The 19,031-nt window shown below is 39.6% G+C and overlaps 1 protein-coding gene across 1 annotated transcript in view; it reads right to left on the bottom strand.

Moving 5' to 3' along the window:
- The window catches only part of CFAP47 (cilia and flagella associated protein 47), a 651,639-nt gene that overhangs the window by 396,166 nt on the left and 236,442 nt on the right, over positions 1 to 19,031 (bottom strand). The window contains exons 36-38 of the mRNA XM_075913261.2: positions 8,226 to 8,360; positions 6,455 to 6,567; positions 2,154 to 2,304 (exon numbers count right to left, since the gene is read on the bottom strand). Of these exons, the coding sequence (XP_075769376.2) occupies positions 2,154 to 2,304; positions 6,455 to 6,567; positions 8,226 to 8,360 (399 nt within the window). The remainder of the gene's footprint in view (positions 1 to 2,153; positions 2,305 to 6,454; positions 6,568 to 8,225; positions 8,361 to 19,031) is intronic.

Genomic DNA, 19,031 nt, shown 5'->3' with positions numbered 1-19,031 from the left:
GTCAGAGGGGAAGGGGGATGGGCCAAGGCCTCACCAGGCCCTGCGTTCTCCCCCCAGACACTGGGATGGAGAGTGGTCAGGCTGAGGCCTTGCCAGGCCTTGCACTCTCCCCGCAGCCACTGGCCAGGGGTTGCGGGGGAAGCTGTGGTGAGACCTCACCAGGCCCCATGCTCTCCCCCCTGGTTACCCGAGAAGAAGCGGGCTGAGCAGAGGTCTCACCAGGCCCTGAGCTCTCCCTCTGGTGACTGATGGGGAGGGGGCTAGGCCAAGGCCTTTCCAGGCCCCCCATTATCACTCTGCCACTGTGGACAGGGACCTTGGCTGAGGCCATGCCAGATCCTGCTGTGATGGACCCCCTCCCCTCCCCGCACATGCTTTATGAAATTGACTTATGGACATGAATATACATAACTCAAAGGTGCATTGAGCAAATTATTTCATGCAACCTATCTTCATGTCATGATCCACTAGTTCTGTTTATCCTACGTTGACATATATATCATTTTTGTGCATAAAATTAGACATGGAGTGGGGAATACTTTGTGGGTTTTTAAATGTGTGAGTGAGAGGCATTGAGAAACTGTTAAACAATCTCTTTTGTCCTTAAGTCTCAGCAGTGGTTAGTAGGGAGTGGCCTCAGTTCCTTAAAAAAGAATAGGAAAGCAGGGGCTGAGGTCTTTTGGTTTGGCTGCACCTGTAGGAAGGAGCTGAAGACCCCAGAGTGGGGAGACAGCCCTGGTTCAGAGGGGCAGCCAGAAAAGAGGTTTTAAGGTGTGTTTGAAAAGTTTGTACTGAGGTTTCAGTGTAAAATTAGCTAAGCATTTTTGTTTCTTTTGATTTGTAATCTACTTTCTGTTCTCATTTATTACCACTTAAATCCAACTGCTTGTACTTAATAAAATCACTTTTATTTTCTAACAAACCCAGTGTAAATAATTCTTACATGGAGGGACATCTAGTGTGTATAATCTCCCTTTAATTGCTAACGGGCGCTTACATAAATAATTTACTGGGGGATTTGATCCCATTTGGGCAGTGGTATCTACGAAGGTGGGCCCAAAACTGCACTCCCCTTGGACCTGAAAAGGTTCAGTATCTGTACTGCTTCTCGGTGAGGAAGAGATCTCAGTTCAGGGGCCTGGCTGGGGGAGACCAGCAGAGCTGTCACAGCAGCACCAGGTGGTGAAAAGCCCCAGAGTGCGGGAAGGAGAGTGGCGGTGGCTGTGTCAGCACTTCAGAAAGCACCCCCAAAGAGTCTTCTCTGACTGAACTCCATCGCACCCACCCTCTCCCCCAGGCACTGTGGGGAGGGAGGCCAGGCAAAGGCCTCACCAGGCCCTGCACTCTCCCCCTAGTTGCCAGAGGGGAGGAGGGCTGGGCTGAAACCTTGCCAGACCCCCATGCTCACCCCGCCCCCAGCAGACTGGGGAGAGGAGGCCGGCCAAGGCCTCACCAGCCCCAGCTCTCTCCTTCCAGTGGCAGTGGGGGAGAGGACTGGGCAAGGACTCCCCAGACCCTACGTTCTCCCCCCAGCCACTGGTGGGGAGGGGACCAGGTTGAGGTCTCACCAGATCCTGCGCTCTCCCCCGCCGGCCACTGGGGAGGGGGCAAGGGCATGACATGGTAGCCCCAGCGCCCCCCGAGCACAAGGGAAGAGGGGAGAAGAGAGGGAGGGAGGAGACTGGTGGGACGCAGACTGACATGATGATATCACTCTGTTGGCCCACAGGAAAAAAAGTTATATATATATATATATAGATATATAAAGAGAGAGAGAGAGAGAGAGAGAGAGAGAGATTTCCATCTTGCAAAGCTATGGACTGAACACCAAGTGTAAGATGTTAAAAAGCATGTAAGTGATGTAGCGACCCCAGTTCAATTTGTTACATTTTCAAAAATAACTAGGCACTAAGGGTCATATTTTAACTGGTCAACCATTCACATTGTTAGTTTGTCTCTCTAATTCTTATGTCAAAAAGATATAATTTTCTTTTTGGTAAGGAATGGAAACCAATGCTGAAACAGTGAAATTTTTTTCACAAATTTGAATTTTTGTTTTACTGCCAACTCGGCCTATCATATATATCTAAGACATTGTGTGAGTCATTTACAGGAACATTCACATTTTTTCAAATGGTATACACAGTACTTACAGCAGGGTCAATATGGGTGACTTTAGATTTCAGAGAGAAAGTCATTGATGTACCTCCTATTCCATTTACAGTCTTCGAAACCAACAACAACACTGCTTCAGCAGGATGTAGAAAGCGACTAGTGAATTCCATATTTATATTTATCTGACTCCTATTTTAAAAATATAAAAGAATCACTTTATTATTAGAATCAATCAAATCAGACTCACAAATTACTAGCAAAGAACATGGAGCATATAGCCATGTCAGTACCTACAGAACATTTTTAAAAGATTTTTGAAGAGGGTGGAGAAAAGGAAAATTACTGTTGAATTTGCCAATATGCAATTGTGTCCAAAAGCTGTTTTTGTTTCTTTGTTTAAAAAGGAGGGGAGAGAAGTAATATTATGGAAAATTGTGTTTGTTCACTTGTAGTATCATAATAAAGTTTAAATATTAAGTATTATTGGTTTTATATTCTTGTGCACAAAGTGCCACCCTTTCCTTATAGTTTTCTTCTAGGACCATAATTAAGTTTATTTTGTGTTACCTCCAAGAGAAATTTAGAAGCTAAACAATTAGATGCTTTACTACAATTATTTTGGGCCAAATCCAGATGTCCTTAAGAAGTCTCTCAGTTAAGTTTTATTAGGTGAGGGCTAAGTAAAAGCAAATAAGGATTTCAGGAGTTAGTATACAACTGGAGATGAAGGGAAAAGTGCTTTCATGTAAATGAAAACTCTGTAACTGATACAACCACAAAACCAGAAAGCAAATTTTAACCAAAAAGCTCACATAGAATAAGATTCTAACCGAGATGAAGGAAGTATGATTTGCCCTAGCCCTGGAACAATAAAAATATTAATTATTATTACAATTATTGATTAATATGCTTGGGTTCTTAGGACTTTGGGCCATCAAACATCTTAAAATGGTACCAACGTCAAAAAAATAACAGTGCATGAGTGAAAAACAAAAGGCTGTTTTAAAGCAAGGGAATTACAGAAGCTAAACAGACTCAGTGATTCAGTAAAAAAAATAAAGGCATTATATGCTATGAATTATGGTAATAGTCCATCTACTCAGAAAGAAGAGGCTCCCAAATTTTGTAGGCTGCTTAAATTGGAATAGTTTAAAATGGAAGTGGAAGGAAGTGAAAAATTAAATTATGAGATCATCTGGTTAATACTTTTGAATTAATCTGGTTAATACTAGCGCCATGCAGATTCATTGAAGAAGCTTTAGAAAAAGGCAAGATACTACAAATCTCAGATGCTTTGGTACTTGAGAACTCTATGTATTTTAAACATCAACAAAGTCAAGAGCACAGTAAAGCTGATCAAAATAGAAGATACACATTTAGGACATCTTAATGTAAGGTTGCCCAAAGCCAGCAAAGATTCAGCAAATGATGTAAGGTTGTCCTAAGCAATACTAGTTTCTGAAGCAATATGTGTAATGCATTGTGTTAATCCAAAATGTAAGCGGAGCTTGTATTGGTATACAGGCAGTCCCCGGGTTACATGGATCCGACTTACATCAGATCCCTACTTACAAACGGGGTGAGGCAACCCCGCACTAGCTGCTTCCCCCCAGCAGATAGGGAGACGCAAAGCTAGCGCCTCCCCCCCCAGCAGACCAGGGAGATGCAGAGCGGCTTTTCTCAGCAGACACCTCAGCTTGAGAATAAAGGACTGAGGGAAGTGAGGTGTGGGAGAATAAAACTGAGCTCTGGAGAAATGTTTGGCTAGAGTTTCCCCTACAATATGTACCAGTTCCGACTTACATACAAATTCAACTTAAGAACAAACCTACAGTCCCTATCTTGTACGTAACCCAGGGACTGCCTGTACTGAACCAGGGTGATATAAGTATTAAAAAAATTACTTATTAAGTGGGGATTGAGGAAATATATGAATGCTGGAAATGAACTACTAATATTAACATTAACTACTATTAACTGTAAAATAAATATTAATCATTCAACATTTGTATAGATAATAACTATACAGAGATGGAAGGGAGGTATGGCCTTGTCCTGTGGAGCCTTCAATCTAAATTAACAAACACAGAGAGCAAACAAAACAGACAAAGTAAAGTGAGTAGGTAACAGAGAGTTAAAACAGTATGGAAACAATGTATCAGAAAAGTAAAAAACCGAAGAGTTAATAGTACAGGCATATAAGTCAGTGGTAGCATGGAAAGCAAAAATTGTGGGTTTAAAGGTGAACAGAAAGGATGTTTGGTTCAGGAAAAAGGACTTTTTGACTGACATAGAGACCACCATGAAAATAAGTTACAGAACTGAATAAAAGAGAAAACAAAGGGAGCAACAAGAGAATGTGATCAGAACAAACAGCATGATGAAGGGAGTGATATCATCGCTATATGGGCAGAGCTGTGGCAAATCATATGAGGGAAGCTGTGAAGTTTGAAAGACAGGAAGCAAAATCTAGGAGTTACCAGAAATTGTCCAGTCTTTACTGCAATGGTGCTCTAAAAAGTTGGGTTTATGTGAAACATGCTTAATTTCTTTCAGATCAAGAGGTCAGGTTTTATCTGCTGAAAGTTAACATAGCTTGACTTCAGTGGAGCTATATTCTTCCTTATGCTGTGAACAGTTTCTTCACATGACCAACCCAGATAACGCTCTCACTACTTTAGTAGCTGTTTCCACCACAAACTCACTGCTGCAGGAATGTTATAAAGTGCTCTGAGACCTCTGAAAATCATAATGGACTGTATATGATTAGGTTAATTATCATAAAACAAACAACTCAGCCAAACATGAACTTCTGTGTTTTTAATTTAATTAAGCAGTTTTGGTTTTCTACATAGAAAGAGTCAGAAAAAAACATTGCTTGTATTAGGAGTGTCATGGGTTCACAGAATTTCAAATCTGAAAGGACCCTTAAATGATCTAGTCTGACTTCCTGGTTATCACATATCATTAAATTTTACTCGGTATCCTTGTACTTTGCCCAGTAAGTTGGTTTAGCTAAGGAATATATTCCAGAAAGGCCTCTAGTCTTGATTTGAAGACATCAAGAGATATAGAATCCACTATTACTTTTGGTAGCTTTTTCCAGTGGTTAATCACTCTCCCTGTTAAAAATTTGTGCTCGAATAAAAATGTATTTTCCTACAAACTGTGACCTTTGTTTTCCATACATGATGCATATCACCTGCACTTCCACTGCTCAAAGGGTCCAGCATTGTTTACCTCCAGTGAGACTACTCATCACTTTTGCTGTTTTGCACTGAAAAACTTGTATTCAGACATATGGCCAATCACAAACTACAGAATATTCCATAACCAAACACAGAGGAGAGGGACGCATGCTAGACATAGAAGTTGTGTTTTCAACTAGTAAATATTATTCCAACAAAAGTTTCTAAACATTTTAAAAATCCCTTTGGAACCCCTAAGTCTTGCTAGAGTGTAACAATGAGTAATCAAAACAAACAGCCCATTGCAAATGGTTTTTAACTGCACAATCAGACCTAATGTTAACATTAAAAGCTGGATGAACTTTCTAAGGGGCATGGACAGCTCTGGCTGGGGGGAAAAAAAGCTTCAGAATAGTATATTCAGCTCAAGCTTAAAGCTTTCTTCATGATGGGCAGAAGGCTGGGCACAAAAACATGTACAGGGACAAAAGAACTCCTCTGCTATGACTGAAGATATGCACTCTGTGGCTGCGTCTAGACTGGCAAGTTTTTCCGCAAAAGCAGCTGCTTTTACAGAAAAACTTGCCAGCTGTCTACACTGGCCGCTTGAATTTGTGCAAGAGCACTGACGATCTAATGTAAGATTGTCAGTGTTCTTGAGTAAATACTATGATGCTCCCGCTCAGGGATGAGTCCTCTTGCGCAAATGCTTGTGCGCAAGAGGGCCAGTGTAGACAGGTAAGAACTGTTTTGTGCAAAAAAGCCCTGATGGCGAAAATGGCGATTGAGGCTTTCTTGCGCAAAACCATGTCTAGATTGGCACGGATGCTTTACCTTTGGCAAATCTAGACGCTCTTTTCCGCAAATGCTTTTAACGGAAAAACTTTTCCATTAAAAGCATTTGCGGAAAATTATGCCAGTCTAGACGTAGCCTGTGAGTTCTGCTGAGCTAATCTGAAAATATGCCATTCATGTGTTCCAAAGAAATAGAATTTGATCCTTCTACTGTTTATTCTTTGTCTGTGTTCATAAGTGAACACATTATCTTGTTCTCTACAAACAAAGTTTACTGATTACTTTTATACTTACACGTGACATAGCTAAATCTATCAGGATGACACATTCAATAAAACAAAACAGCTGGTACTTACTTTGGGGCAATGACGACAGTGTTTCCTTTTGGCAATAAGAAATCAGCAAACTCCCTTCCTACAATTGTAGCACTGTACACCAAAGGTTTCAAGCTCGGGTTTTTCAGACGCACCTATCATGACAATAGATAAAACTTATTCAATTTTTACTTATTTACTTTTAAAACTGAAAAATGTATCCATTGTCCTGTTTTGCGGGGCATACATGTAACATAGAAAATACACTTTGGCTACGTCTACACTGCAGAGCTGCGTCTAGACTGGCATGATTTTGAGGAAATACTTTTAACGGAAAAGCTTTTCCGTTAAAAGTATTTCCGCAAAAGCGCGTCTAGATTGGTACGGATGCTGTTGCGCAAAAGCATCCGTGGCCAGTCTAGACGCGATTTTGCGCAAGAAAGCCCCGATCGCCATTTTAGCAATCGGGGCTTTTTTGCACAAAACAGTACTTCACTGTCTACACTGTCCCTCTTGCGCAAGTATTCTTGCACAAGAGGGCTTTTTCCCGAGCGGGAGCATGAAAGTATTTGCGTAAGAAGCACTGATTTTGTACATTACAAAGTCAGTGCTATTGCGCAAATTCAAGTGGCCAGTGTAAACAGCTGTCAAGTTTTTGGGCAAAAGAGACTGCTTTTGCACAAAATCTTGCCAGTCTAGACACACCCCAGAAGTCTAGCGCAAGAATAGCTGTTCTTGCGCAAAGCTTGCGGAGCGTCTACACATTCTTGCTCAAGTAAATATACAGTAAAGCATTAGAACAGATGGCTTCTTGCATAAGAGTTATTCCTCTCCCCATGAGGAATAAGCCTCTTGTGCAAGAGCTCTTGTGCAAGAAGGCAGCGAGGATGGGAAACACTGGTTTCTTGCGCAAGAAACTTCTATGTCTAAAATGGCCATCAGAGTTTTCTTGCGCAAGAGAGCATCCACACTTCCACTGACGCTCTTGCACAAAAGCACATGGCAGTGTGGACGTGCTCTTGTGCAAGACCTTTTGCGCAAGAACTCTTGCACAAAACAGATCTTGCGCAAGAAGCCTGCAGTGTAGACATAGCATTTAGCTACAAATAAAGTAATAGACTCTTACCCTGGATAAAATCTTTGAACATATATCAGGATGGCCCAATGTTTTGTGCCATTCATGTGGATCTCCTAATAATTCACACAGAACTATGCAGACTAGGACTATAACAGAGTTTAAAGAGAAGCTAGATAATTTCATGGAGGTTATGTCCATAAAAGGCTATTAGCCAGGGGATAGAAATGGTGTCCCTGGCCTCTATTTGTCAGAGGCTGGAGAAGGATGGCAGGAGACAAATCGCTTGATCATTGTCTTCGGTCCACCCCCTCTGGGGCATCTGGTGTTGGCCACTGTCGGCAGACAGGCTACTGGGCTAGATGGACCCTTGGTCTGACCCAGTATGGCCATTCTTATGTTCTTATGACTCTATTCCCACAGATATTTCAGGCTCTGTTGCTCTTAGCAATTTCGCTCTCATTGGATCCTTCAAACATTATAACCCCACATTAACAGCTGCTCTCTCGTTTCTCTCTATAATCACCACTAGACTCGTGGAGAAGCTGCTGTGCTGACTGAAAGCAGTGGAGGAAATCAGGAACCCAAATCAGAAGAAAAGAGGACCATTATTCCTCATTCTGTAATCTCAGCATTGAGTAGCATATGGGAACATATGCTCCATTAAGATGAAAATGAATATTTTATGTAAATAAAGAGTAAGTTTTGGTGCTAGCAGTGTTTTAGATCTACCAGTACCTGTCTAACAACAGTAGCATGGAGAGCTCCAGTAAACTCAATAGTCTTCTTGGGTAAATACTGAGGCAGCCTTTCATACAAATAGACGCAGAGCATAAGCATCATGATCGGGTTTGGATCACAGATGTCGGAGGCCTAATTTTAAAAAGGGGGGAAAATGACCACCAGATATTTAGTCTAATCTCAAGATACAGAATTTTAAATACAAAATACCTCATTAATGTACACACTTATTTTCAAAAAAGTTTTTAAAGTTTTGCATTAGTTTTATAACTAATATGAACAATTTCATTACCATCTTGAATATGAATCTTTTCTCAGCATATTAAAAATGTCAAAAGGATCAATTATATAATCTAGTAAGAACTCTCATGAACTATACTGTGAAAGGAAGAAAGTTATTGTGCACTTTTCTTCCACAGTTTGGAGGAAAACAGGCAATCATTTGATTAGCAGTGTAATATAACGAAAATGCAGATAAAATTCAGTGATTGGAGAATTATATTTCTTAAGCAGTTCTCTAATAAGCCACATTTTTGTCATGATTTCAACAGCAACAAATTATATGGCAACATCAATGATAGTGAACGCCAGCAGCTAATTCACTGGCAAACCAAAGACAACACAGCCCCTTTCCCCCACAAAGACTACTTCTCCCCCACCATAATAACTCCAAAATTCCTACTTCCTTCCAATCTAAATTAATAGATAAGCCTTTTAACATACCCTAACACATCACCAAATACGGTATAGTTCAGTGAAAGAATGGGAAAGGTTCTAAACTGAGGGTCCCTCACAGAGACACTCCTCACAGATTAAATCAAGGGGACCCTAACTCTAATCCCTCTGTTGATCCTAATTACTGAGACAAGGTGGGTGCGATAACTGACCCGCTTCAGTTGGCCATAGAGACAAGCTTTTACATTTACACAGAGCTCTTCCTCAGGACCAGGAAAGAAACTAAGAGCATCACAGCTAAACACAAGATGGACCAGATAGCTTATCATAACTTGTTAGCACATATTCTAAAAGACCATTCAAGATAGAGAGGCCTGTTAACATCTGTGCAGTCATAAGACAAAACGAGAATGTTAATGGGTTACAGATTATTACAATAAACCATAGATCCAGTGTCACTGTTCATGATTTCTGGTGTCTAGTAGAGTATTGCATTTAAGCTTCAGGATCTTTTGAAAGTGTTGTGTAGATTCCTTTGAGAATGAAAATTGATAGGTCACCTATAGAGGTTGTGAGGTGTTCATCCACAGATGATAAGGTCTTTTTATTTTTTGTCAGCTTCCTGCATGTGTTCATTTCAGAACACAGTAATTGTCTGGTTTCACCCAAAATACTGTACACAATTATGGTAATACAGCATTGAGACAGAGTCATTCACAAATAAAAATTACTAAACATTTATTCTGATTAACTACATTTATCATAATTTTCCATAGGACTAAATTTTGCATCCTCTATAGTGTCTATCTTATTTTTACTACAAACTCTAAGCCATTATTCTAATAATGAAGGAAGTAGTTGTGGTATTAAAGAAAAAGCTCTTTAAATATTTAAACGGAAATAAAGTCTCACCAAATGCATTTGATAGCTAACTATCTTTGCCAATATCTGAGTATTATCCAGCAATTTAATCATGAAAATTCATAAAACTTCCAGTGGAACAGGATAAATAAAAAAGAGAAACTTAACAGCTGTCCTGTCCAAACCTTGCTTCCTGATGTGAAGCTCTAAAGCAACATTATTAGCCTTACATACTATATTGCTTTAATATGTTTACAACTAGATCAACCAATTCTATCATCGATGTAATGATGATAGGATAAGAACTGCATATTAAAAATATAACATGGCTGTTTTGCCATATCTTGTATCTGGTACGAATGCTATATTGTCATCTTAAAAAATTAAAAAAATATATATAACATGAATCAAGGTTATTTAAACTTTTGTCTGGACAGAGTTTGATTAAGAATTTTCACTCCTATAATAAAGCTGAAGTCACTTAGAGGTGGTGTCTACAGATATTTCTTCCTTTCCCAATCAATACTCCCCAAAACTATAATAAAAGTTTCTAGCTGATTTCCTTAAAAAACAAAGGAGCATATTTTAAATGATTTCAGAAACATAATTTTTATAAGAAACAGAAAACTCTAGTGAATGCATAGTTCTAGGTTTTATATGAGTAGTTCTAGGTTTTATAACTGCCTCAAAACAACTGAGATAATGTCTTAACACTGGAAGATAATAAGCCTAATGTAGTCACCTCTGAAAAGCAACTCTGTGGGCAAGATTTATTTCCCCAGGTATTCTTATTTTCAGCCTTGAAATCAAACTGAAATTGCTTTCTAATTATAAGGAACTTGTGGTAACTGTGGTTACTCAACTTGCAAATATTAGTGAAAGAAAGTGTGAGTTTAAGGATTACAGTTATTAACAATATTGACAAAAGCAAGGATGTATTTAAAGTTTAGGAATAAAAGAAAATTTGTATTTCCATTTTTAAATGTTTTCCTTCTCATACCATCTCTAATGTTGGAATGTATGTAGGAATGAAGTGAAATTTTTTTCCTGCAAACATGTCAATTGTCCTAAGAGTGGGCCAGTTTTATTAGTGGTGGGCCAATCTTTCTAGTGACTGGATGCACATGTAGTTGCGCAGCACATTCACATGTCACAGAGAAACAAAATGGCATCTTACTAGTATATCTTGTACTTTGTATGTCTGATGCATTTGGGATCCAGAAGAACAGACCCCTGGGTGGATTCCTGCCCCTTACCTACCAGTTTGACCAATATCTTTATTACAAGATTACCAAATCATTTTACATGAAAGCACATTGTTCTGGTACTTGTGAAGAACAAGACAACTCAATTTCAAAATTCCAGAAGTTGATGATATCTGATGTATCCAGGCGTATATCCTCTCTGAGGCAAAAAAACAAAATCAAGGAATAGGTACATAAGAGGTCTATCCCTGAATTCAGAAATATATACAGTGAGTTTTCATGGGAACATGAGGCAGAAAGGAGCTGACCCTCTTAATCAGCTTCTTCTAACCCACAGAGGTCCTATGAAATAGTTTTCAAATTGGTTGTAAGAGAGTCAAAGCATGATTTGAAGCTGACAATTCTGTACTGTCCTGATTCTCAAAGCTATGGTTTCATGCTGATTGACAGGAACACAAGATTTGGCAACATATCCCTCCCTCATCTCCTTGCACCGTGTGCTACCCCCAGCCCAAGTGCTAGCTCTGAAGCTCTCATTGGCCAAGAACCTCGACCACCTTGGGGGGTGCCTGCAAACAGAGCAAGTACATGGAATAGGAGCGGAACAAAGAACATGTCACCGTTTCCAGGGAACCCTCCAAGATAAGTGTCACCCAGAGTCCTCAAACCATCCCAGACCCCTCCCAATCCCCAACCTTCACATTTCCCACACCTAAACTCCAGCTGCTGGGAGAGGGGATGCAGAGGCCCAATATTGACTCAGCAGCAGGCAGTGCAGATGGCCCAGGAGCTGCTTGAAGTGCACAGGCAACCCCAGGGATAGCAGCAGCGGCTACTGCAGAAGTCACAAACGTCTCAGAAAGTCATGGAATCAGTTACTCCTGTGACAGACTCAGGGCCTTACCTATAACAACATATATTGATAGGAAAAGGAAAGAAAGGAAAACAGAAAAACAGAAAAATGGAATTACTCTGAGCATGATCTGTGAAAATGGTGTATGTGGAATCAAAAATTAACAAAATAAAATTAACATATTAGATAAAATAATAAAGGGATGGGTTATTCTATCCAGTATTCGTCCTTAAAGACAGAAACTTTGGGGACAAAATGGAAGAACAGACACAGGCTACTTAACAGAGCTTCACCAGCATGGCTGCCAACTCCAACATTTCCTGGGACCCTGAGCCTTTGTCATCCTTATCCTGTGAGATGTCCTGACTGAACTGGGCTAACCAGAGAGAGAATGAGAGAAATCCAGATGGCATCACCCCTACCAGCTGCAGCTGAATCCTAAATATCACCTGCCATGAAATGGGACTAGACTAACAGCAATAGCTCCAAATCATCTCAATTAATTTCTTGTCCTTTACTCAAGAGTTCAGTTATTACTATTTTTGACACTATCTACAACTATCAAACAAAAGGGCTGTATCTACACTGGCAAGTTTTTCTGGAAAATCTTATGATTTTCCAGAAAAACTTGCCAGCTGTTTACACTGGCCGCTTGAATTTCCGGAAAAGCACTGACGATCTAATGTAAAATCATCAGTGCTTTTCCAGAAAAACTATGGTGCTCCCATTCAGGCAAAAGTCTTTTTCCAAAAGACTTTTGCCCGAAAGCGCCAGTGTAGACAGCATAGTTCTGTTTTCCGCAAAAAAGCTTCGATCGCGAAAATGGCAATTGGGGCTTTTTTGCAGAAAAGTGCGTCTAGATTGGCCTGGGACGCTTTTCCGCAAAAAGTGCTTTTCCGGAAAAGTGTCCTGCCAATCTAGACGTGCTTTTCCGAAAATGCTTTTAACAGAAAACTTTTCCGTTAAAAGCATTTCCAGAAAATCATGCCAGTGTAGACGTAACCAAGGGTTCTACAAATCTCTCTAACTGAAGAGAAAGGGAACACAGGATATTGTTTAAAAATAAAAGTCTTATTTAATACTTTATTTTTCAAATGCTTTAACTGTTTCTCCTTCTTTTTCTTTATCTTTAATAAATGGTTGAAGAGATGTTATTGTTTGCCCCATGTTACCACACAGGCTGAGGTCTCTACACCAAACCATGTTCAATGTTTAATGTTAGACACAACTGTACTATGTGAACACCTTTAGTCCATCTAAATCCGTACAAAAGGTCTTGAGCTGTGTATTCCAGCTACTGAGGTCTTGCTAGTCAAACCACAGAAGAGGGGAACTTCTCCTCCCATGATGATAGGCCTCAATAACCTTAACAGTACCAGACTAGCATTTCATATGTGTACTGTGGACTACTAGGTTGATGGCCAAACCAATGCCAGTCCTGGTAGGTTAGTGGCATAGATATATAAAGAAGGTCAGGGTTGCGGTGGTACAACTTATAGAATTTATCAGAGACAATTCCCTGATGGATGCCAACAAAAAGATGCATGTTAAGGATGGTGCGGAGTTTATCTCTTCTATACATTTTGGTAAGATATTATTGGTGCTAGGAAGTACCCAGTGATAGTCTGTATCTCAGTGCTGAGCATGGGTCCAAGGTGCACAGAGTTTGTGTTGTTGGTACAAGTTTTGACACTGAAAGGGGTACTTACTGTACCAAATCCATTACCTGTGGAGTCTGCTGTGCTGCAGTCTGCTTCTTTCTGCTTGTCCTCAACAACCTCCTACGACTTTGCCAGCTTGTCTCAATATACCCTGGTGTCCCTCTTTATGGGAGGGACACAGAGCTCATTCTTGAGTGCCTGTCCTGGTGCTTGCAGCAGTCCCATTCAGAACTCTGCTTTAACATTTGAGTTGTCAACTTCAACACTGGGGCCACTGATGAATTTAGTGCCACTTTCTCTGTCAAGGTCTTTGGAGTCATCTGCCTGCTGGATGGAGCAATAGAAGATGTGGGATTGACTATCAGAAGAGTCCTCAAGCTCAATTTTACTTGATCCAATGCCTCTCTCATCATTTCTCTCATCAATTGCTCCAGGAGATACCACTTACACCTTCCATCTCTTCACTTACAGGTACTTACAGAGGAGTGTGCACCTGATTAGGACGTGAGACTCTCCCAGCAGATCAAGCATTTGTTGTGCCAGTCCCTCAGAGGAATTAGTCCACTACAGAATGGACAAGGCCTGACACTGTGGGTTCTGTGTCCTCTGTTTCTAACATCCAGTCAACAGCGCTTTGTTCCAACAAAGTTAGTTTGACAATCACTAAAGCAGATTAAGTGATAAAAGTAAAAAAAATAAAGATGATTCTGAAGACTTTCACAAGATTTAAATGGTTTCTGAGAAGTTTATCCTAAGGTAAATTCTAGTACGTCAGACACCAGCTAGCTTCTATCCTGCTTTCACAAACACTATGGCTGTGTCTAGACTGGCCAGTTTTTCCAGAAAATCAGCCACTTTTCCGGAAAAACTTGCCAGCTGTCTACACTGGCCACTTGAATTTCCGCAAAAGCACCGACGATCTCATGTAAGACTGTCAGTTTTCTTGCGGAAATACTATACTGCTCCCGTTCGGGCAAAAGTCCTTTTGCGCAAAACTTTTGCACAAAAGGGTCAGTGTAGACAACTCAGATTTGTTTTCTGCAAAAAAGCCCCGATCACGAAAATAGCGATCGGGGCTTTTTTGCAGAAAAGCGCGTCTAGATTGGCACGGACACTTTTCTGCAAAAAAGTGCTTTTGCGGAAAAGCGTCCGTGCCAATCTAGACACTCTGTTCCGAAAATGCTGTTAACAGAAAACTTTTCCATTAAAAGCATTTGCAGAAAATCACGCCAGTCTAGATGTAGCCTATGAGGGTACAGAAGGATATTTCCAGTAGCCCCACCTTTTATGCCCTAATATAAAAACACAACGTGGAACAGACACACATGTGGCCCTAAGAAACATTACTATTAAAACAATCCAGTTTTGCACTCATGTATAGAGTGGGATCTATACAAACACATACTTGAAGAACAAAATAATCCCACAAATGTACTGACACTCCAGCTAATGGTAAATATTTTTCTTTGATCTTTCAGGTCATCAAGTTTAACGTCTTTAATTGAAAAATGGTCAAAATTATGACATCTTGTCAAAAATCCAGCAGCATAAACTGTCTTAATGACATTCTGGTGCAATTCATTCCACAAATTTACTGTCTTTTAGTTCTACCGAATGTCCCCTTGCTTATGTAAAGGGAAACAACTGTTTTCTCTATAGTGAACCTTTTTGTAATTTTGAACATCTCCATCAAGTTCCCCTTCCTTCTGCTTTCCAAATCAAATAATTTCAGGGTTCTTTTCTCCAATATATACAGATTTCTTATCATTTTAAGTCATATCCCCAGGAGTATTTTTCCATTCTCAATATTTTAAGACACATGACAAAAACAAGTGATAGTGCATAATCTCTTTCTAAACAATGTTATATTTCCAAGATATTTTCTTTTGTCTTCAGCCACGCATCCTGAGATATTTTATTTTTAAATCCAGCATTTGGCAGATTTTTTTTCCTTAAATTATGCTTGATATCTCCTAGGATTCTGTCACAGTTCAGGACAACTGCACCTTTATTTCTCTTCAGTGGTTCTGCAAAGACACCTACCCTCAGGCTTTCAGCTCTTCAGCCCTTGTCTTTCCAGGTAGAGAACTGAATCTCTTGCCATTTTCTGATTAGGATATTTCCAATCTGCATAATTCTCTGCTTTCCATCTATTACTCCCCAGAGAGACAGGCTGCTCAAGCATGCCTGCTTGCTTTCTCTTTAGAGATGGTAAACAGCTCCTTTTTATGCAAGCTTATTTTATTATTAGGGTAAAAGCACTATAGAGAAAATATATGAAATATAATAAAGGAATCTAAAACACATGCTAGAAAGTTTACCAGACATCACCCCACCTTTAACCCAGGCCCATGCAGGAACAATCCTTCAAAACCTCACTCATAGTTCCCTTGTGTTCACAAGTTTGTCACTGCCTCAGTTCAGAACTAGACATAGTCTTATAGAGACTCAGTTGGCCCTGTTCTTTGAACACTAACCAAAGCAGTAGTGCCTTCCATCAGTCAAGAGTCCTGTACAATTGCTGGATCAGAAAGGAGGCCCTCAGTCAGTTTAAAATCAGGCAATTTTTTTGGTACCTAGAGAATTCAGTTTGAACTACTATATGGGTCTCTCTTAGCATAGTAGAGGAGAAACTTCAAAGAGCTGATAACAGAGAAAGTATATTAGTACATCGCCTCTACTAGAGAAGGTAGTTATAATTACACAACACATACACAAATAAATGAGCCCTTAAAGTATTAACCCTAATTCAATAGGGTTAACCTAATTCCATAAGGTGTCCTCAGGATATAGTCAGTCTTCTACAGGTTTTTTTCCTCAATTTCGTAAGTTATCATCATCAGAATTTGGGATCATTTTCTCCAGGGTTCAACAAACCACATTGACAAGGGGCACAGTTTTTATCTATGAATGTTCCAAGTAACCACTAGGATCACTATAACTGGGAAAAGTTAGAGGGAAAAAAAAATCTCTATTTTCGTCTACTTTGTTCATTAGAACAGCATGTATGGTCTCAGTTTCATAGCCTCTTTTGCATACTCAGTTTGATTTTTATGACTCTTTTATATAGCAGCAGGATAGAGAAAAAGATTGAAATACAGGAAAATGTGATAGCAAATCCTCCAAAATTGGCAGTGGGATTCAGAGACCTGAAATTACTTTCACCTCCTATTATAAATTCTCTAGTTTCCAAGTTGACAGTTTTCTTTTAATTTGTATGTACTACCATGCTCCCAAGGCCTCCACCTTGCTTAGATACATCTGCACAGTCTTTCGTAACTCTGGTTTACTAAGCAGTTTTGTGTCATCAGAAAAAAATGAAATAATTCAATGTATAGATTCTAAGGCCAGAAGAAAACATTAGGTATATCTACTTTGTCCCCCACCCCACCCCACTCTCTCTCTCACACACACACACACACACACACACACAGGCTGTGTCTAGACTGCACCTCTTTTGCGAAAAAGGGATGCAGATTAGCCACAGCGCAATTGCAAATGAAGCGGGGATTCATTCCTGATTTTAAGAGGAATAAGGGATCTTTCAGAAAAGGCTTTATTTACCGAAAGATCCCCGTCTAGACGCGCTTTTCTCCGGCAAAGCCCCGAGTTGGAAAAAAGTGGCAGCCATGTTTATGCAAATGAAGTGGGGAAGATTTAAATCCCCGCTTCATTTGCAATTGCGCTGTGGCTAATCTGCATCCCTTTTCTGCAAAAGGGGTGCAGTCTAGACACAGCCAAAATGTGTGGGAGGGCCAAGGCAGTGAATCTCAGCACTTAGGTCTACTGACTTGGGCTCATGCTGCAGGGATAATTATACAATGTAGAAGTTTAAGGTCAGGCTGAAGCCTAGGCTCTGAAAAAACCTGCCTCACTGGGCTTCAGAGCTGGTCCTCCAGGCCAAGCCTGAACCTCACACTGCTATTTTAGCCCCAGAGCACAAGGCATGCAAGCATGAGTAAGTGCTGAAGGTCTTTTTTTGCAGTGTCATTGTACCATTATGATCATCTAGTCACACTCCTCTATAACAAAGATCATAGAGCTTCCCAAATAACTCCTAGAGCAGATCTTTCAGGAAGTCATTCAATCTTGATTTTAAAATGGTCATTAATGGAGAATCCATCAGAAACCACAGTAAGTTGTTCTACTGGTTAAAAGTTCTGACTATTAAAAATGTGCACTTGATTTCCACTCTGAATTCGTTTAGTTTCAAATTCTAGCCATTGGATCCTGTTATAACTTTCCCTGCTAAACTGAAGAGTCTATTATATATCTGTTTCTCCATTTAAATATTTACAGACTAGTTTAGTTTAGCCTTTCTTTTTAAAACTAACAGATTGATCTGCTTGAGGCCCATTTTCTAATCCTTTCATTGTTTTTGTGGCTCTTCTCCCAATCCTATTTATCAACATCCTTTTTTAATTATGGGCATAAGAACTGGACATAGTATTCCAAATAGCAGCTGCATTTATGCCAAATACAGAGGTGAAACAAACTCTTTAATCCTGCTGCAGATTCCCCTGTTTATGGATAGAATGATTGCTTTAGCTCTTTTGGCCACAATGTTGTCCTGCAAGGTCATGTTCACCTGATTATCCACCAAGACCAACAAATCTTTTTCAGAGTCATTGCTTCCTAGGATAGTCTGCCATTCTATGAAGTATGGCCTATATTCATTGTTTTGTAGCTATATATGTTTACATGTAACCATTCTAATACGCATATTGTCTGCAAACATCTAGTTTACTAAGTACAGTAGACTTCCGATAATCCGGAACCTATGGGACCTAGGTGGTGCTGGATTATCATTTATGCCGGACTATCAGGAGGTACTATAAACTATAAACCTTGTGACTCATTTTTTGCCGAAGCTCACTCACTAGGCTCTTGCCATTTTGATGCCAGACTATCAGGAGTGCCGGACTATTAGAGTTTTACTGTAATCTTGATTGCTCTGAATCAAGTGACCTGTCCTCTTATTTACTGCTCCCTCCATTTCCTGTCATATGCATACTTTATCAATAATGTTTTTATGTTTCCTTCCAAGTCATTAATAAAAAATATTAAATAAAATAGAATAAAAAACCAATCACTACAGAAGCCCCCATTAAGCAAACCTGTACAATGATGACTCCCTTACAACTACATTTTGAGACCTATCAGCCAACTTTTAATCCATTTAACATGTATTGTATTTTTTTTAATCTTTCTAGGTTTTGTTATACAAATGCATAGAGTATCAACTCAAACACCTTGTAGAAGCTTAACACTATATTGCTACATTTAATTTAACACAGTAGTGCTACCAATTTTGTAACTTCATCAAAATATATTAATTTAGTTTAGCAGTGTCTATTTTTCATAAACCTATGTTTGACAGATATGGCAACTTTCTGCCACATCCTGAATTAACCTGATTACATTAAGTTTATATATGTTAAGAATTTATTGCATTACAAATGCATATGTAGTGTTTATATATTGTTATGAATTATGTCTAATACCATTGGGGCAAGACCTGATCAATGTAAACTTCTGAAGTATTATG

Source organism: Pelodiscus sinensis, chromosome 1 (assembly GCF_052426305.1).
Source record: "Pelodiscus sinensis isolate ZL-2025 chromosome 1, ASM5242630v1, whole genome shotgun sequence".
NCBI lineage: Eukaryota > Metazoa > Chordata > Testudines > Trionychidae > Pelodiscus > Pelodiscus sinensis.
This window is presented reverse-complemented; position numbering and strand designations above follow the sequence as displayed.